The sequence below is a fragment of the Lagenorhynchus albirostris genome, chromosome 8 (assembly GCF_949774975.1).
Source record: "Lagenorhynchus albirostris chromosome 8, mLagAlb1.1, whole genome shotgun sequence".
Taxonomy (NCBI): domain Eukaryota; kingdom Metazoa; phylum Chordata; class Mammalia; order Artiodactyla; family Delphinidae; genus Lagenorhynchus; species Lagenorhynchus albirostris.
In genome coordinates this window covers 43,495,579-43,516,083 of record NC_083102.1, presented here as the reverse complement: position 1 = coordinate 43,516,083, position 20,505 = coordinate 43,495,579, and the positions used below count along the sequence as shown (strand labels likewise).

The 20,505-nt window shown below is 37.1% G+C and overlaps 1 protein-coding gene across 7 annotated transcripts in view; it reads left to right on the top strand.

Moving 5' to 3' along the window:
• Positions 1–20,505, top strand: part of BBS9 (Bardet-Biedl syndrome 9) — a 446,338-nt gene that overhangs the window by 156,908 nt on the left and 268,925 nt on the right. For all 7 annotated transcript variants that reach the window (XM_060156865.1, XM_060156866.1, XM_060156864.1 and 4 more), the window contains one exon: positions 19,947–20,128. In XM_060156865.1, the coding sequence (XP_060012848.1) occupies positions 19,947–20,128 (182 nt within the window). The remainder of the gene's footprint in view (positions 1–19,946; positions 20,129–20,505) is intronic.

Genomic DNA, 20,505 nt, shown 5'->3' with positions numbered 1-20,505 from the left:
ATTTGGAGGACTTAAAATCGTAACAGAGTTGAGCTAGAAGGGGCATTAGATCAACTGGTTTAACTGCTTCACTTTGCAAATGAGGACACTAAGAAGCAAGTAAGTCATGTAATTTGGTGACCTTTTATGTAGAGGTGTGAAGTAGAGAAAGAATTATGGTCATTTCTGTAACATGGTGATATGGTTAATTGTACTGATATTGAAAGAGAAGGAAAGGTTGGAAAAGGGACCAGGTTTATGAGAAAGAAAAGTTTAGTTTTCAGTATATTGAATTTAAGGCAACTGATGTACATATATGGAAATAAATGTGTGTGAAAGTTTTTTTTTTTTAACATCTTTATTGGAGTATAATTGCTCCTCAATGGTGTGTTAGTTTCTGCCATACAACAAAGTAAATCAGCTATACATATACATATATTCCCATTTCTCCTCCTTCTTGCGTCTCCCTCCCGCCCACCCTCCCTATCCCACCCCTCTAGGTGGACTCAAAGCACTGAGCTGTCTCCCTGTGCTATGTGGCTGCCTCCCACTAGCTATCTATTTTACATTTGGTGGTGTATATATGTCCATGCCACTCTCTCACTTCGTCCCAGCTTACCCTTTCCCCTCCCCATGTCCTCAAGTCTGTTCTCTAGGTCTGCGTCTTTATTCCTGTCCTGCCCCTAGGTTCTTCAGAACCTTTTTTTTAGATTCCATATATATGTGTTAGCATACAGTATTTGTTTTTCTCTTTCTGACTTAGTTTTCACTCTGTATGACAGACACTAAGTCCATCCACCTCACTGCAAATAACTCAATTTCGTTTCTTTCTAAGGCTGAGTAATACTCCATTGTATATATGTGCCACATTTGCTTAATCCATTCATCTGTTGATGGACACTTAGGTTGCTTCTGTCCTGGCTATTGTAAATAGGGCTGCAATGAACATTGTGGTACATGACTCTTTTTGAATTATGGTTTTCTCAGGGTATATGCCCAGTAGTGGGATTGCTGTATGGTATGGTAGTTCTATTTTTAGTTTTTAAGGCACCTCCATACTATTCTCCATAGTGGCTGTATCAATTTACATTCCACCCAACAGTGCAAAAGCGTTCCCTTTCTCCACACCCTCTCAAGCATTTATTGTTTGTAGAGTTTTTGATGATGGCCATTCTGACTGGTGTGAGGTGATACCTCATTGTAGTTTTTTGTTTGTTTGTTTTGTTTTTTTGGTGTACGTGGGCCTCTCACTGCTGTGGCCTCTCCCGTTGCAGAGCACAGGCTCCGGACGTGCAGGCTCAGCGGCTATGGCTCACGGGCCCAGCCGCTCCACGGCATGTGGGATCTTCCCGGACCGGGGCATGAACCCGTGTCCTCTGCATCAGCAGGCGGACTCTCAACCACTGCGCCACCAGGGAAGCCCCCTCATTATAGTTTTGATTTGCATTTCTCTAATGATTAGTGATGTTAAGCATCCTTTCATGTGTTTGTTGGCAATCTGTATATCTTCTTTGGAGAATGTCTATTTAGGTCTTCTGCCCATTCTTGGATTGGGTTGTTTGTTTTTTTGATATTGAGCTGCATGAGCTGCTTGTATATTTTAGAGAATAATCCTTTATCAGTTGCTTCGTTTCCAAATAATTTCTCCCATTGTGAGGGTTGTCTTTTCGTCTTGTTTATGGTTTCCTTTGCTGTGCAAAAGCTTTGAAGCTTCATTAGGTCCCATTTGTGTCTTTTTGTTTTTATTTCCATTACTCTAGGAGGTGGGTCAAAAAAGATCTTGCTGTGATTTATGTCATAGAGTGTTCTTCCTATGTTTTCCTCTAAGAGTTTTATAGTGTCCGGTCTTACATTTAGGTCTCGAATCCATTTTGAGTTTATTTTTGTGTATGGTGTAGGGAGTGTTCTAATTTCATTCTTTTACATGTAGCTGTCCAGTTTTCCCAGCACCACTTATTGAAGAGACTGTCTTTTCTCCATTGTATATCCCTGCCTCCTTTGTCACAGATTAGTGGACCATAGGTGTGTGGGTTTATCTCTGGGCTTTCTATCTTGTTCCATTGATCTGTGTTTCTGTTTTTGTGCCAGTACCATATTGTCTTGAGTACTGTAGCTTTGTAGTATAGTCTGAAGTCAGGGAGTCTGATTGCTCCAGCTCCGTTTTTTTCCGTCAAGACTGCTTTGGCTATTCAGGCTTTTTTGTGTCTCCATACAAATTTTAAGATTTTTTGTTCTAGTTCTGTAAAAAATGCCATTGGTAATTTGATAGGGATTGCATTGAATCTGTAGATTGCTTTGGGTAGTATAGTCATTTTCACAATATTGATTCTTCCAATCCAAGAACATGGTATATCTCTCCATCTGTTGGTATCATCTTTAATTTCTTTCATCAGTGTCTTATAGTTTTCTGCATACAGGTCGTTTGTCTCCCTAGATAGGTTTATTCCTAGGTATTTTATTCTTTTTGTTGCAATGGTAAATGGGACTGTTTCCTTCATTTCTCTTTCAGACTTTTCATCATTAGTGTATAGGAATGCAAGAGGTTTCTGAGCATTAATTTTATATCCTGCTATATTACCAAATTCATTGATTAGCCCTAGTAGTTTTCTGGTATCATCTTTAGGATTCTCTATGTATAGTATCATGTCATCAGCAAACAGTGACAGCTTTACTTCTTCTTTTCCGGTTTGGATTCCTTTTATTTCTTTTTGTTCTCTGATTGCTGTGCCTAAAACTTCCAAAACTGTGTTGAATAATAGTGGTGAGAGTGGGCAACCTTGTCTTGTTCCTGGAACATGGAACATTTCCATGTTCCTGGAAATGGTTTCAGTTTTTCACCATTGAGAACAATGCCGGCTGTAGGTTTGTCATATATGGCCTTTATTATGTTGAGGTAAGTTCCCTCTCTGCCTACTTTCTACATTTATGAAAAATGGGTGTTGAATTTTGTTGAAAGCTTTTTCTGCATCTTTTAAGATGAACATATGGTTTTTCTCCTTCATTTGGTTAATATGGTGTATCACACTGATTGATTTTCTCATATTGAAGAATCCTTGCAGTCCTGGGATAAACCCCACTTGATCATGGTGTATGATCCCTTTAATGTGCTGTTGGATTCTGTTTGCTAGTATTTTGTTGAGGATTTTTGCATCTATGCTCATCAGTGATATTGGTGTGTAGTTTTCTTTTTTTGTAGTATCTTTGTCTGGTTTTGGTATCAGGGTGATGGTGGCCTCATAGAATGAGTTTGGGAGTGTTCCTGCCTCTGCTAGATCTTGGAAGAGTTTGAGAAGTATGGATGTTAGCTCTTTTTAATGTTTGATAGAATTCAACTGTGAAGCCATCTGGTCCTGGGCTTTTGTTTGTTCGAAGATTTTAAATCACAGTTTCAATTTCAGGGCTTGTGATTGGTCTGTTTATATTTTCTATTTCTTCTTGGTTCAGTCTTGGAAGGTTGTGCTTTTCTAAGAATTTGTCCATTTCTTCCAGGTTGTCCATTTTATTGGCATAGAGTTGCTTGTAGTAACCTCTCATGATCCTTTGTATTTCTGCAGTGTCAGTTGTTACTTCTCCTTTTGCATTTCTAATTTTATTGATTTGAGTCTTCTCTGTGTTTTTCTTGATGAGTCTGGCTAATGGTTTATCAATTTTGTTTATCTTCTTAAAGAATCAGCTTTTAGTTATATTGATCTTTGCCATCATTTCCTTCATTTCTTTTTCATTTATTTCTGATCTGATCTTTATGATTTCTTTCCTTCTGCTAACTTTGGGGTTTTTTTGTTCTTCTTTCACTAATTGTTTTAGGTGTAAGGTTAGATTGTTTATTTTAGATGTTTCTTGTTTCTTGAGCTAAGATTGTTGCTATAAACTTCCCATTTAGAACTGCTTTTGCTGCATCCCATAGGTTTTGGGTCATCCTGTTTTCATTGTCATTTGTTTCTAGGTATTTTTTGATTTCTTCAGTGATCTCTTGGTTATTTAGTAGCGTATTGTTTAGCCTCCATGTGTTTGTATTTTTTACAGTTTTTTTCCAGTAACTGATACCTAGTCCCATAGCGTTGTGGTCGGAAAAGATACTCGATACAATTTCAATGTTCTTAAATTTACCAAGGCTTGATTTATGACCCGAGATATGATCTATCCTGGAGAATGATCCATGAGCTGTGAGAAGAAAGTGTATTCTGTTGTTTTTGAATGGAATGTCCTACAAATATCAATTAAGTTCATCTTGTTTAATGTGTCATTTAAAGCTTGTGTTTCCTTATTTATTTTCATTTTGGTTGATCTGTCCATTGGTGAAAGTGCGGTGTTAAAGTCGCCTACTATTATTCTATTACTGTTGATTTCCTCTTTTATAGCTGTTAGCATTTGCATTATGTATTGAGGTGGTCCTATGTTGGGTGCATAAATATTTAGAATCTTTATATCTTCATTTTGGATTTATCACTTGATAATTATGTATTGTCCTTCTTTGTCTCTTGTAATAGTCTTTATTTTAAAGTCTATTTTGTCTGATATGAGAATTGCTCCTCCAGCTTTCTTTTGATTTCCATTTGCATGGAATATCTTTTTCCATCCCCTCACTTTCAGTCTGTATGAGTCCCTGGGTCTGAAGTGGGTCTCTTATATACAGCATAAGCATACATAACGGGTTTTATTTTTGTATCCATTTAGCCAGTCTGTGTCTTTTGGTTGGAGCTTTAATCCATTCACATTTAAGGTAGTTATTGATATGTATGTTCGTATTACCTTTTTCTTAATTGTTTTGGGTTTGTTATTGTAGGTCTTTCCCTTCTCTTGTGTTTCCTGCTTCGAGTAGTTCCTTTAGCATTTGTGTAAAGCTGGTTTGGTGGTGCTGAATTTTCTTAGCTTTTGATTGTCTGTAAAGGTTTTAATTTCTCCGTTCAATCTGAATGAGATCCTTGCTCGGTGGAGTAATCTTCGTTTGAGGTTTTTCCCTTTCATTACTTTAAATATGTCCTGCCACTCCCTTCTGGCTTGCAGAGTTTCTGCCTAAAGATCAGCTGTTAACCTTATGGGGATTCCCTTGTATGTTATTTATTGCTTTTCCCTTGCTGTTATTAATATTTTTTCTTTGTATCTAATTTCTGATAGTTTGATTAATATGTGTTTTGTCGTGTTTCTCCTTGGATTTATCCTACATGGGAATCTGTGTGCTTCCTGGACTTGATTCACTATTTTCTTTCCTATATTAGGGAAGTTTTCAACTATTATCTCTTCAAATATTTTCTCAGTCCCTATCTTTTTCTCTTCTTCTTCTGGGACCCCTATAATTCGAATGTTGGCGCATTTAGTGTTGTCCTAGATGTCTCTGAGCCTGTCCTCAATTCTTTTCAATCTTTTTTCTTTATTCTGTCTGAGGTAGTTATTTCCACTATTTTATCTTCCAGGTCACTTATCCATTCTTCTGCCTCAGTTATTCTGCAATTGATTCCTTCTAGAGAATTTTTAACTTCATTTATTGTGTTATTCATCATTGTTTGTTTGCTCTTTAGTTCTTCTAGGTCCTTGTTAAACTTTTTTTATCTTCTCTGTTCTATTTCCAAGATTTTGGATCATCTTTACTATCATTACTTTGAATTCTTTTTCAGGTACACTGCCTATTTCCTCTTCATTTGTTTGGCTTGGTGGGTGTTTACCTTGGTCCTTCATCTGCTGTGTATTTCTCTGTCTTGTCATTTTGCTTAACTTACTGTGTTTGGGGTCTCCTTTTCGCAGGCTGCAGGTTTGTAGTTCCCATTGTTTTTGGTGTCTGCCTGCAGTGCATAGGGTTGGTTCAGTGGGTTGTGTAGGCTTCCTGGTGGAGGGGACTGGTGCCTGTGTTCTGGGGGATGAGGCTGGATCTTGTCTTTCTGGTGGGCAGGACCATATCCGGTTGTGTTTTGGGCTGTCTGTGAACTTGTTATGATTTTAGGCAGCCTCTCTGCTAATGGGTGGGATTGTGTTCCTGTCTTGTTAGTTGTTTGGCATAGGGTGTCCTGCACTAGAGCTTGCAGGTTGTTGTGTGGAGCTGGGTCTTAGCATTGAGCTGGAGATCTCTGGGAGACTTTTCACCATTTGATATCATGTGAGGCTGGGAGGTCTCTGGTGGACCAATGTCCTGAACTCGCCTCTCCCACCTCAGAGGCTCAGGCCTGAGCCCTGGCCAGAGCACTAAGACCTTGTCAGCCACTCGGCTCAGAAGAAAAGGGAGAAAAGAAAGAAAGAAAGAAAGACAAAAGTTATTAAAATAAAAAAAGTTATTAAAAATAATAAAAGTAATAAAAAAAAAGAAAAAAAGAAGAGAGCAACCACTCCAAAAAAGAAATCCACCAATGACAGCAAGCACTAAAAACTACACAAAAGAAAACCCCCAAAAAACGGACAGGCAGAACCGTAGGACAAATGGTAAAAGCAAAGTTATACAGACAAAATCACACAAAGAAGCATACACATACACGCTCACAAAAAGAGAAAAAGGAAAAATATATATATATAAAAAAGGAAGATAGGAACCAGATCAATAAAGAAATCTACCAATGATTAAGCTCTAAATACTAAACTAAAATAAACATAAAACTCGAAACAAATTACTTGCAGAAAGCAAACCCCAAGTCTACAGTTGCTCCCAAAATCCACCTCCTCAATTTGGGATGATTCATTGTCTATTCCTGTATTCCACAGATGCAGGGTACATCAGGTTGACTGTGGAGATTTAATCCACTGCTTCTGAGGCTGCTGGGAGAGGTTTCCCTTTGTCTTCTTTATTCGCACAGCTCCTGGGGTTCAGCTTTGGATTTGGCCCCGCCTCTGTGTGTAGGTCACCTGAGGGCATCTGTTCCCCGCTCAGACAAGACAGGGTTAAAGGAGCCACTGATTCGGGGGTTCTGGCTCACTCAGGCCTGGGGCAGGGAGGGATATGGTAGTTATATTTGGAATATGGGGCGAGCCTGTGGTGGCAGAGGCTGGCGTGACACTTCAACAGCCTGAGGTGCGCTGTGTGTTCTCCTGGGGAAGTTGTCCCTGGATCACGGGACCCTGGCAGTGGTGTGCTGCACAGGCTCCCATGAGGGGAGGTGTGGATAGTGACCTGTGCTTGCACACAGGATTCTTGGTGGCTGCAGCCGCAGCCTTCACATCTCATGCCCGTCTCTGGTGTCCGCGCTGGTAGCCACAGCTTGTGCCCGTCTCTGGAGCTTGTTTAGGCCGTCCTCTGAATCCGCTCTCCTCATGCACCACGAAACAATGGTCTCTTGCCTCTTAGGCAGTTCTAGACTTTTTCCCGGACTCCCTCCCAGCTAGCTGTGGCGCACTAGCCCCCTTTAGGCTGTGTTCAAGCAGCCAACCCCAGTCCTCTCCCTGGGATCTGACTTCTGAAGCCCGAGCTTCAGCTCTCAGCCTCTGCCCGCCCCGGTTGGTAAGCAGACAATCCTCTCCAGCTGGTGAGTGCTGGTCGGCACTGATCCTCTGTGCGGGAATCTCTCCACTTTACCCTCTGCACCCCTGTTGCTGCGGTCTCCTCCCTGGCTCCAAAGCTTCCCCCTTGCCCACCCCCCACCTCCTGCAGTGAAGGGGCTTCCTAGTGTGTGGAAAGTTTTCCTCCTTCACAGCTCCCTCCCAGAGGTACAGGTCCAGTCCCTATTCTTTTGTCTCTGTTTTTCCTTTTTTCTTTTGACCTACCCAGGTATGTGTGAGGAGTTCTTGCCTTTTGGGAAGTCTGAGGTCTTCTGCCAGCGTTCAGTAGGTGTTCTGTAGGAGCTGTTCCACATGTAGATATATTTTTGATGTATTTGTGGGGAGGAAGATGATCTCCATGTCTTACTCCTCCACCATCTTGAAGGTCCCCCCCACCCGCTGTGAAAGTTGTTTTTAAACTGAAAAGACTCATACACATGAAAGTTAATATAATCCAAGTGGAAGTACTCAGGTGATCTGGTCACATGATATTTGAGATTACAGGCTGTGAGTGAGACTGGCAATTGTTATCACAGAGGTAATAGCTAATAGAATGAATTCTCAGAGTTAACAGAGTGGGAAGCGGAGAAGTTTGAGTAGTATTTAGGGATTCTCAAAATTAGGAAGCAGGAAGAAGAGCCCTTGAAGAAAACAAGGAGTAGATAAGTGGGAGAAATCCAATGGCACTGGAGCCAAAGGAGTGGAGCACATCCCAACAAAGCTCTGTGTCCCTGCAAGTCCTGTGCTTCCACATGTCTGGTGGGTATCACCTGAGTATTGGGGGGGTGCTTCAAAATTCAAGCTTACTATCTTCATCTTCTCCCCATTCACTCCACAAAATACAACCCACCTTCTATTGTATATCTAATCTTGATAGATGTCTTTATATCCAGCTCTCTCAGGTTCAACCTTAGGGATTTTATTTGACTTCTTTTCCCACATTTAATTGATCATCATGTACTCTTTATTATTCTTTGTATCTTTGCTGTGTTTCTTTTGTCCCCTATCATTGTACTATTTCCATTAATTTCAAAGCCTAATACAAAGGTAGTTTTTTTTTGTTTGTTTGTTTTAAACCATAGTTCTTGGAAATAATGCTATAATTTCTGCTAGGTTAGAAGAAATACCATGGTCATTATGTACGTAATAGTTCACTTTGTCTGGGCAAGAGAACCCATATAGATACATCCAGGTAGGATGACAGTATAATTTATTAACTGGGATACTTCTGAGAGTGAAAGGGGGTGGTGTTAATAAATGTACCAGAACAACAGGCATAAACTGGGACTGACCTTTGCAAACCAGGATGTATTATCTCCTAGCTCAGTGGTTCTCATCTGGGAGAGATTTTGCTACCCAGGGGACATTTGGCAATGCCTGGAGACATTTTTGGTTGTCATAACACAAGAGAGAGAGTTTTTATTGGTATTTAGTGGGTTCGGGGCAGGGATGGTGGTAAACATCGTAGAATGCATGGATGCATCCTAGAATGCATTCCCCCACAACAAAGAATTATTTCGCTTTCTTCATTTAATTAATTCAGTGAGTGTTTATTTAGCCTCCCTCTCTGTGCCAGGTACTGTGCTAGGTTCTGGAGATATGTTTATGAGCAAAGCAATCATAGTCACTGAATTTATGGAATTTGTAGTGAGGAAGACTGATATTAAATACATAATTACACAGATAAAGATATTATTTCACTAGTGAAAAATCCTGAAGGAATAGTAGTACCTTGTTCTTTGGGAGCATGTAAACAAGGGACCTCACCTAGAATGTGAGGTCCTAGGAAAATTTTCTGAGTTGAAATCTGAAGGATGAGTAGACTTGAGCTAAACAAAGATCCTTTTTAAAGGGAGGGGAGGAAGAGCATACCAGGTACTAAAGGGGAATGGAGAATGACAATTCCAACGAAGTGGAAGAGGGAAGTCAGTAGAAGGATAGGGAATGGAGGGCTGGGAAGCATGGGTGGGGGAGGGAAGTGACTACAGGTCAAATAAGCAGGGGTCATAGCTTAATTTAAAGGATTTTTATTTTTATTTTATTTTACTTTTAATATTTATTTATTTGGCTGCACCCAATCTTAGTTGTGGCACGCGGATCTTCCTTGCCACATGCGAGATCTTCGTTGCAGCACGTGGGATCTAGTTCCCTGACCAGAGAACAAACCCGGGCCCCCTGCATTGGGAGCACAGAGTTTTAACCGTTGCACCACCAGGGAAGTCCCAGGATTTTGATTTTTAAATGGGAAATCACTGGAGGTTTCTGATCCAGGGAATGGTGTGATTAGACTTGCATTTAAAAAAAGGCATTTCTAAAATGTTGTCTAATTCTGTTATTGCCTTACTTAAAAGAGAGTGCTCACAGCCTTCAAGATCTGTCATAGTCTGGCCCATTTGTATTTACAGACACTTTTCACTTACCTGCCTTGTTTACTGCATGATGTGTTTGAAAGCTGCCTTGATTTTTCTCCTAAAAATATCTCTGTATTGATGTTAACATTTTAATTGCTTAAAATAGTGGTCATTATTTTTTCCCACTGACATTCTTCAATAGAATGTTAATGTAAAAAAAAACCCCCAAAAACCCAGAAAAAAAAAAAACAAAAAAACCCCCAGAAAAACAAAACAACAAAAAAAATAATGTTAATCTAAATAGTAAGAAATACACTTTTCCCCACAGGGTATATTCCTATTTTAATTTTGGAAGGAAAGTAATGTGGCCCAGAAAGGTTTGAATTTTTTGTGAATTAACTCTGATGCAGAAAAGCTCTTATGATTTCTTGCCATACTGCACTTGAGATGACATATGATTGTGTCTCTCTAAAATTCTTCACCTGAAATACCTTTTTTCTGTCCATCTCCTTTTGTTTACATCCTATTTGTTTTTCAAATTCTCCATGAAGCGTTTCTTGGTTTCATAATATTAACATTTTATAGTGTCCTTTTCTATGTTACTATTGAACTTTGTTCATTCATTATATTACTTAGCACATAGGGTCTTGTGTTATCTAGAATGGAATATAAGCACCTATCTTCCTTAGTGACCAGAGATGAACCACACCTCTGTAACCTTTTATGACATGTAATATAGTATTAATTTAAAAGTATTGTTTTTAACACAGTATCATGTAGCCGCACAGTGAGTGCCTATGGAATGAGTGAATGGGAGGGACATGATCAGTTCTGTCAAATACTACATGAAATTGAGGAGTACTGAGAAAATTTATTGTTTCTCCTCCATTGGGATCTTTCAGTGGTTTCCTATTGCTTGTGGTGTAAGGTCTACAATTCTTGGCAGGGCATTCAAAGCCTTTGTATTTTTATCATCTTTAATTTTTATCACCCCCACTTTTCCATATGAATCCCCTTGGGGAGAAATAGACTTTCTGGCTGATGGAAACAGGTGTATCTTGATACTTAATGCTGTTCCACTGTTCTGGAATGCCCTCCCCAGCCTATGCAACTCATGTCTTTCTTTCTAGGTCCAATTTGAGGCTTACTTTACCTGCTTACTTTTTCTTCATAGCGCCTGTCACCTTTGAACTTGCTATATATTTATTTCTTTTCCTCTCCTTACCAAAAAGTGAGCTCCTGGAGGACAGAGATTTTTGTGTTGTTTCTTCACTGGTACTCAATTTGAGAACGATCTCTGACACATCTTTGATACTCACATAGATATTTGTTGAATATCTATTTGGTTCTGGCTTTGGTAAAACACCTCCTGAACACCGTGTACTCTATGCAGGGTGTGTGTGTGTGTGTGTGTGTGTGTGTGTGTGTGTGTGTGTGTGTGTGTGTGTGTGTGTGTGTGTGTGTGTGTGTGTGTGTGTGTGTCCCCTTTAAGGAAAATGCTTTGCTGGAATACCCTGCTCCTTCTCTTATCCAATTCCTGCTTGTGTTATCTCCTCTAGAAAGCATTCTCTCTGCTCACTGTCTGATTTTGATATTCTTTCACTTTGTTTTTACTGGTTCCCTTGCTTACATCCATCATTCATCAGAGCATGCTTCATACATCTCATACATTCTTGTTTGATTTACATATCTGTAATGGCCACTGTACTTTAAGTTCTTTGAGGAAAATGACCAGTGTAACCTATCTATCTATAACATCTAGAATGATGCCTGGATACAGTAAGTTCTAAATAAACACATAATTTTCAATAATGAAAGAGGTTAGAGTTAAGTCCTTATAAATGTATTTTGCTTCCCCAGTACAAAATAGGCACTTCTAGAAGTTATATCTTTTCTTTTTTTTTCTGGTTAGCAATTTACCTGTTCAGTCTTGTGAACATAATTAGCCAGATTTAGCAGTCTTGTGTGACTTTCTAGTAAGTCTAATAAGAGAGGTTTGAAAGAGCAAGCTCATGTCTGAGTTTTTGATGCTTAGAAATTTCTTTACTACAAACGGTATTTTGTTCAGTCTACCCAACTACAGCCTCTGTAATTTCTGCAATTTGCTGTGACAACTTCTTTTGGCAGAGCTATTTTTACTATGATATGTTTGTACTCTGGCCTTGGCTCCCCCATTTTACTTGTCCTTTTCTTGGGCATTCTAATTACCATGTCTCTCGTATTAAATAATCCAGCTCTTGATTATTGAGGCTAATTATGGATAGCAATAATAACTAAAAACCATTTACACAAACCTCAAATTACACCTTAAAAATTGTTTTAAATTTTCCATTCTTGGGAAGTCAACATGGAATGGTGGGCAAAAATATACTTCACTGTGCATCAGGAAACTTAGATTCTACGCTTCATTCTTCCTGGCTCCCAGATTTTGTATTCAGTACGAACTATGTATGTCAAAAGGTATTGATATGAAGCTTTACCTGAGAGATGGTCATACAGAGAAGGGCAAACAAGGCCTAATTATTTTTAAAAATTGCAAAAGTAACTCCTCAACACATAAGAGCTAAAAATACACAGGTGGTTTCCTTAATGCCTGACTTAATTCCGGCAAGGGCTTAATACACTAGAAAATTAATACACTAGAAAATTATGGCACCAAATCATGTCTTCTTTCATGCATCAGGGAAGGACTCCAACATCTAGTTTTATTTATGGAAAGATTCATTGCTTTGAACTTTTACTTTAGAAAATGTTCTTATTTTCCTTGGGAGAGACTATATTTGCATACTAGCTTTCTTGGCATTCATACGTTCAAGGCTCAGTGCCAGGTTAGAGCTACCACCTGCATATTCTTATCTTCCCATTCCTTTTGGCATTGTCTTATTATTTGATGATTAGAAGGAATAAGGAAGGGGCATTAGATAACTGTAAATAAAGTTGGGTTTATCCTATATTGATCTAAAGGGTTCCATTTAAAGTATTATGGACAATTACAGAGGTCTTCTAGATTTACTTGTTAGTCTATAATTATTGATTGGTATATGGAATGTTGTGGCATTTTTGTATTTGCTTATGACTTAGTATTAGAGGTGAATTTTGAATTCTTTTGGAAAATTTCATATAGATGAAGTCATTGTGTCTGGCATTGAGGGACACAAATTCAGTGTCACATAATTCCTGCCCTGAGGGAATTAACAGCCTGGTTAAAGGTGACTAACATGCAAAAATTTAAAGAAATGCTATAACATTTTGTAGGTGCTATTATATAAGTATTATTTAGTGGGTATAGTAAAGTGGTCTATTTTATTTGAAGGTAGTAAGTAAGTAGTATCTCTGTGGAAGAGATACTTTTTAAAAGAGGAGTTGGTGTTAGCATCAAAAAATAATGATGCCGTTAATTATTTGGGGGGGAAAGGGTAACATTGATGGGCCTACACATTGGCTTGTTAGTTGTTTTTTTACCAGTGAATCAGTTGCTGTGGAATTGTTGCTTCCTTTAAGTAGCTATATATCAACAAAGTACTTAAAAATACCAAGTATTCACATAAATCATCTCTCTCTATTTCACACACACACACACAAACACCCACACACACACTTAAAAGTTCTGTGTGTTTGTTTATACATGTGTGAATAAGGGTGGGAATGGGTGCTAAAATGTGAGTCAGGTCCCAGCTCATGTCAAGGTAGATTTTATACGTTATCACTAAAAGTATTTTGTGTTGATGGTATCACTTTATATGTATTCGTGTAGTATGTATACACTTTATTTGCTTCTTTTTGAACCCCCAATTTTTGTATCATGGAAAAGTTTAAATACATACAAAGTAAGTGGATGGCATCATGAACTCCCTTGTAGCCAGTGCTCAGGTTCAGCACTTATCAGTGTTCTGGCATGCTGGCTTTTTCTACCCCTCTGCCTACCCTATTTTTTAATTCCTTTTTTAAAGGTAAAATTTATATACATTGGGAATCACAAACCTTAACTGTACAGTTTTGACAAACGGATATACACCTGTGTAACCCATAGTTCTCTCAAGTTATAGAACATTTCCATCACAGAAATTTTTCCTGTGTCCCTTTCCAGTTAATAATCCCCTTCTCCCCTGCTTCCAAGTAACAACTGTTCATATTTTTTTCATAATAGATTTGTGTTGCCTGTTCTAGAACTTCATATAAATGATATCACACAGTATGTACTTTTTATGTCTGTCATTTTTTTCAGCATAATATTTTTCAACATTCATTTTTTGTTGTTGCACGTACCAGTGTTGGTTTATTTTTTGCTGCTGAGTAATGTTCCATTCAATGAATGTATCATAACTTGTTTATCTCATTTTATGTATGAGCCTTTTTGTGGACATATGTTTTCATTTATTTTAGATAACTAACTAGGAGTAAAATTGCTGGGTTAGAGGGTTGGTATATGTTTAGTCTAATGAGAAACTGCCAAACTTTTCTGCACATTGGTTAAACCATTTTACACTCCCACCAGTGATATATAAGAGTTTTGGTTGCTCCACATCCTCTCCAGCATTTAATGCAGTCAGTCTTTTAAATTTAGACATTCTGATGTATGTGTGGTGGTAGCGAATTGTGATTTTAATTTGCATTTCCCTAATGACTAATAATATTGAGCATTTTTTCTTAGCTTGTTGACAGTTTTTATACTTTACTCTGTGAAATATCTATGCAAGTCTTGCCCAGTTGAATTTTGTATGCGTGTGTGTGTGTGTGTGTGTGTGTGTGTGTGTGTGTGTGTCTTGGTCATCTGTTATAGTAGTTCTTTATATGCAGAGGACACAAGTCCTTTTCCTCAATTACTATAGATTTATAGTGTGTCTTGAAGTCAGTTTATGAAAGCCCTCCATCTCTATTCTTTTTTTCAAGATTGTTTTGCCATTCTAGGTGGTTTTTTTTGGCACTTCCATAGAAATGTGGAAATCAGCTTGTTAGTTTCTACAAAAAAAAGCTTTCTGGGATTTTCATTTGGATTGTGTTACATTATGAATCATTTTGGTGAGAATCAACATTTTAAACTATATTGAGTCTTTTAGGGTACATCTTTTTAAAGCATATTTTGTTCATGTCACTCACTAGCTCAAAAGTCTTTACTGGTTCCACAATTACATAGATTAAAGCTTAAGATCTTTAGATGGCTTTATTCCCAAGTCTCTTTCCTCTTTTTTTTTTTTTTTATTCAATGAATGTTGTATCCAGGTTGCTTGTTCTTTCTCATACATAGTCTAAACTTTTCTCCCTCTTCTTCTCTCATGTTCTCCATGCTGAATGTTCTTCACACCTGTTCTCCAAATCCCAAAGGCTCAAATACTACAGATATTTATGTTATAATGTAATAAATTACAAGTTAACAGTAAGAAGTCTTTAAAAATAAATTGCCACATTTAGAATGTATAAACAACAAGGTCCTGTGGTATAGCACAGGGAACTATATCCAATCTTCTAGGATAAACCATATGGAAAAGAATATTAAAAAAAAGAATGTCTATAGGTGTAAAACTGAGTCACTTTGCTATACAGCAGAGATTGGCACAGCATTGTAAATCAACTATATGTCAAGTAAAAAACAAACAAACAAGCAAAATAAATTGTCGTGGGGCAGATCACTTAAAATTTATACAACTGTGATTGGAACACCAAAAAAGCAAAGCAAAGCGAACCAACCAACCAAGAAACTAATCAACCAAACAAACAAGCCAAACCCAAGTAACAGTCATATTAAAATAGGACTTTACTTTTAAATAGAAAGATGATGGTAGCATGAAGGAAGCGTTGAGGAAAAAAGAGCAAAAGACAAACTGAACATGAGAACCATGTAAGAAGCACTTTCAATCCAGGACATATTTGCAAACTGAGCCAAAAGAACAGTGGAATAATGGTGCTTTGTATATAGCCATGTACTATATTTTTCTGCTACTACTTGGAGGTTCAAAACGTTCAGGTGATGGGTAAAAGAGTATGAACCAACTTCAAAGTTCTATTGACATCATTTCCTTGCTTACAAATCACATGTGAGTTAATTCAGATTGCAGAAATAATCTGAAGAATAGACTGAATTTCAGTGTCCAGTTTAAGCTTTTATTTCCTCCATCAAAATTTCCCTGATCCCCTTGGCTAGAAATGACATTCCTACTTCTGAACACTAAAGTACTTCATACTTGTCTTATAGCTCTTATGTTTTCCACCCCATGCATACTTATCGAGGTGCATGTCTTATTCTTTTACAGGGTTGCAATCTTTTTCAGCTAATTTCTGATTTTATCTGTGTATGCTCTATAGCACTTCAAATGGCATCCTGCATATAACAGGTGTTTGAAAATATTTGATGAATGAATGAATGAGTGAATGAATGATGAGCAAATTAAATATAGTAGAGAAATGAGAGGCAGATAGTAAATAAAAAAGAGACTAGATGAAAATCATGCACCTTCTTACTTTTTGTTTTCTGTTTCAGTATTATTTTGGTAAGGGCATGAAAGAATCCAAAATTTAAGTTTTTAAGATTTCTTTGATATCTGTATATCATAATAAAAACCAGACTTTGATGATTTGATAATTTAAAATATTTTTATTTTCCATAAAGTGCAGCTGGACAAGAACCATTAGATTCAGTGCATGTTCTTTTCATTTGTTTTTAAAGCTATTATTCATTTGTTTTATTGTATTAGCAAAAGAAACTGTTCATTTTTTATCTTTTGAGCTGTATTTCAAATACTTTCAAGTTACTCATTTTATAGATTGGCCTTGTCAGAAAAAGAGAACTACATAAAAGTTTTAATTCCATAGATTAGTTAACCTTTAAGTTGCTGATTCAAGTGAATTGTACATATTCTTTGACCTTTTTCTTTTGGGATATACTCATTTTCATTGACTTGTAAGAGTTCTTTACATAGTAGAGGAAACTACAAAATTGTTTTTATAGGTCAGAAACAGTTGAATATCCACAACTTCATATGATTCAACTTAAATCATATATTTATGTTGGTTGCCAAGGTTTTCCCAGTTTGTTCTTTTTACTGTAATGTATTTTTAAAGCATAGAACAAGTTTAAATTTTTTTTGTGATTTAACTTAGAGATCCTTTGCTTTGTCCTCTATTGCTTTATTGCAGCAAAAGTTCTTTCCATCCCAAGGGCAGATAAATATTTTTGTAGTTTCATATTTTTTAATTTAACTTTTAAAATCCATCTGGAATTTTGTTTGAATGTGTTGTTAAGGCCAGGATCTGTTTACTGAGTGAAGAAACAATTACCCTCAGATTCTTGAGCTAACTCTATTGTTTAATTTCATGCCCCATTGCTAAAATCACAAAATTATTGTGTGTCCTAGCAATATAACATCTTTGACCTTGAGTCCTCATAAAATACATTATTCTGGTTCCTTGGTTTAGCTGATGTATTTCAAGGACCAGAGTAATCTAGAGACCTTCATTTTGAAAGTGTTTACTCTAAGGATGTAAGTAAGTAGTAAGGCACACAATACTTGATTTACTTGATGGCTTCTCCTAACATAAAATTCTATCACTCAGAAAATTTTACACATTAACTCACATGGACAATATTGTTTTAAAAATGTTCTTTAAGTAGAAAGATCAAAAAAATCTTGATTGTGTTCTTCTTTTATACTTAAATTGGACTTTATACTTAAGTTCGGCTTAACTTTAGGAACGATATATATATTTATATATATATATTTAAATATTTTCCTTTGCATTTAAGATACCGAGTGATGACATTACTTATATATTAAGTAGTGGTATAGACCTGTGTCAAAGTACTTTTTCCATCATAGATGTTTTAGACAGGAATTTCACTGATTTATTCTAAAATTTTTAGAGCTTGTGTTAGTGTTCCTGTGGAATAAAACATGCAATGTTAAATGAATTCAGCTATTCTAAATTTCTGTTATTTGATCTAAATTGTAGGTAATGGCTCTAATACCATTGATAAGAAAAAAGTAAATTGCTTAAGTTTTGGAATTTAGTGTTAAGACATTCTGGTGATGCTTGTTAAGCTCTTTGAGTGGGTAAAGACCCTGGCTTCTCCCTTTATCAATCCTTCTCCCTGTATCTAAATTGTTGCTATTTGCCATCTAAAACGGTGGGATGAAACTGATTCCGTAATAAGCTATCCAGTTCAAAGACCAAATAAATTTGGATAGTGAGGTATATTTGTAATGCCTCATGCTAGGTTTCCTTTATAGTGGATCACTCAAAGGGGGAAGATAAAACGGAAATACACTTTTGGATTCAAAGAACTGATGATCACCACATTGTCTGAGAAGCTCTGCCTTTTAGTTTCCTAGCGTTTCCTTAGGACTTACTGTGTTCTCAGACTTTAGTAGGTCTGGGTGGAATGGGGAACAGACTACAGTCACAACTAACTCAATAGGGACAGAGGTTTGCCCTCTTGAAATGGGCTTGTCAGAGCTGGAAGTTGGGATTTCCATGGACACTAAGTGGCTTCAGTTGCCTGCAAGGAAAGGGTCAGGCCCAGAGATACTACAGGGGTGAAAACATTTTATTTTAGGAAAATAATTTTATTTGGGAGTATTTATTTTCTGAGCTATTTTGACGGAACCAGTTTGTTAAACTTAAAGACCTTTGAGGATCATCTCGTTTCACCCTCTCGTTTTAGACATAAAGCATTTAGGAAGACTTCTCCAAGTTGACTCAGCTACATAGAGCAGAGTCAGAGCTAGAACCCAAGTCCCCTTTTTAGTTTTTAGCTAGTTTTTTAGCTATCAAATCAGTGATAACAATCTATTTTTTATTTTTCTGAAGTCACATTACAGAATTATGTATATATCCTGGAGAAAGTATGTATAGGAATATTGTGTTGAAGGCAGGTGGTGAAGTGGTTGCTGGTGGCCACCTTATGGGAAGGATTGAGCAATGGTAGTATTTACTGTCAATCAAGTTGAGCTTTTAGATTAATGAGCTGACCACTTGCCATGACCCAAAGTTGGGGAGTTTTAAAAATTCTTATTTGTTGTGAATGAGTCCTAGACTCATATACCTTATTAACTCCTTTTCTTCAGATAAATAGCAACACTTCTTTTCAAGTTCTTTTCTCTCTCAAGTTTTCTGTTGTTTTTGACTAATATTTAACCTTTAGAAAAGTGTTGGAAAACTTGTTTTTTGTTTTTTTTTTTTTTAAATCACAGACCAATAGAAAACACAACAAACAAATCTAAAACAAATTCATTTTATATCAGTTCAAAATGACTTACGGCAATATTGAATTTTTTTCCCTCTGGGCAAGGTAGGGAGGAAGCCAATAGTGTTCATCTCAACTACTTTTTATAGCAAGTTCAGGGAAATGTACAACTTTTATTTTTAAGCATTTATGCTAAGGTTATCTATAATTTATATATTATGGCTATTTCTAGAGAATAACAGAGATGAGGGAGCCTTAGAGGGAAGGAAGGGTGAAAGGATGGGGAGGAAAAGAGATAATCAGGATGAGAAGAGTGATGGAGAAAGAGCTACTAAATGAGAAAATGGGATACTTCTATCTAAGAGTGAAGGGAAAGAGAGAACAGACCAGAGAGCTACTTGAATAGGAGTGCGTGTGAAGGAAGCCATGGTGAGTGGACCTGGGGAGGGAGGGGAAGCATGTCCCAAGGGTAGAGAGAAGGAAAAGGAAAAGAGCAGTGGGCACATTTCTCTTCAAGGCCTCATAGGGCTTCCTCCACTAACCTTCCCATTCCCCTGGATTGTCCCATCTTCCCTCCTGTGCCTCTCAGCCCTAGTCTTCAGCCAGCCAGGAGCCTAGCTCTTGATCCATTGTAGCTCCTACGTGTTGTTCACTGCTTATTATGAATCTGCCAAGTGGGAGGTGCAGTGAGGATTGAATGATACAAGTAAGACCTTGAAAAGCTCTTAGAGCATGAGTTGCCACATAGTTATGTCCCCAAACGTGGAAGCTTTAATAATAATTGTTATATTTCTGTAAATATAAATCATGTTTGAAACATTTAAATTGAGTCCTTGATGTAAAACTTTAGAAATAGATACGTTATATAGTCATTTTCTTAATGGTATGTTGAAGCTGAATCGAATGAAAATCTAGTTGGTCTAGATTAAATCTAAATCCACCAAAAATTTTAATTATGTCTCATTTTCTCTTCCTTTTTGTAGTGATTTAAAGGGAGTGATAGTCACTCTGAGTGATGATGGTCACTTGCAGTGTTCATACCTGGGGACAGACCCTTCTTTGTTCCAAGCTCCAAAAGTTGAATCTAGAGAACTAAACTATGATGAACTTGATATAGAATTGAAAGAACTTCAGAAAATCATCAAAGATGTTAACAAATCACAAGGTATTTCATTTGCAGCTTTTTATTATTTGATTTTAGTATTCATTGTAAAATTTATATTATTTTGTATATGGATAATGTTTTGTACATATTAGTTGATTTTCTCCCCCAGGCTTAATTAAACTCATTTTTGTAAAAACAGCATTGCTCGTTAACACAGTAGTCTTTGTGCTTAATTTGTATTTTATAGCTTCTGAAAAATATGTCCTATTTAAGGTAATACTTTTGTTAATGTGTTTCAGGGACAGTGCTGAGTTTTTTTCTTTAAACTCTAAGAAAGGAACATGTATTTCTTTGGATAGTGGTTTTAGACCTTTAGAATTACATTAAGGTTTAGAGTGATCATTTATTAACTTCTAATATCCCTGAAAAAATTTCAG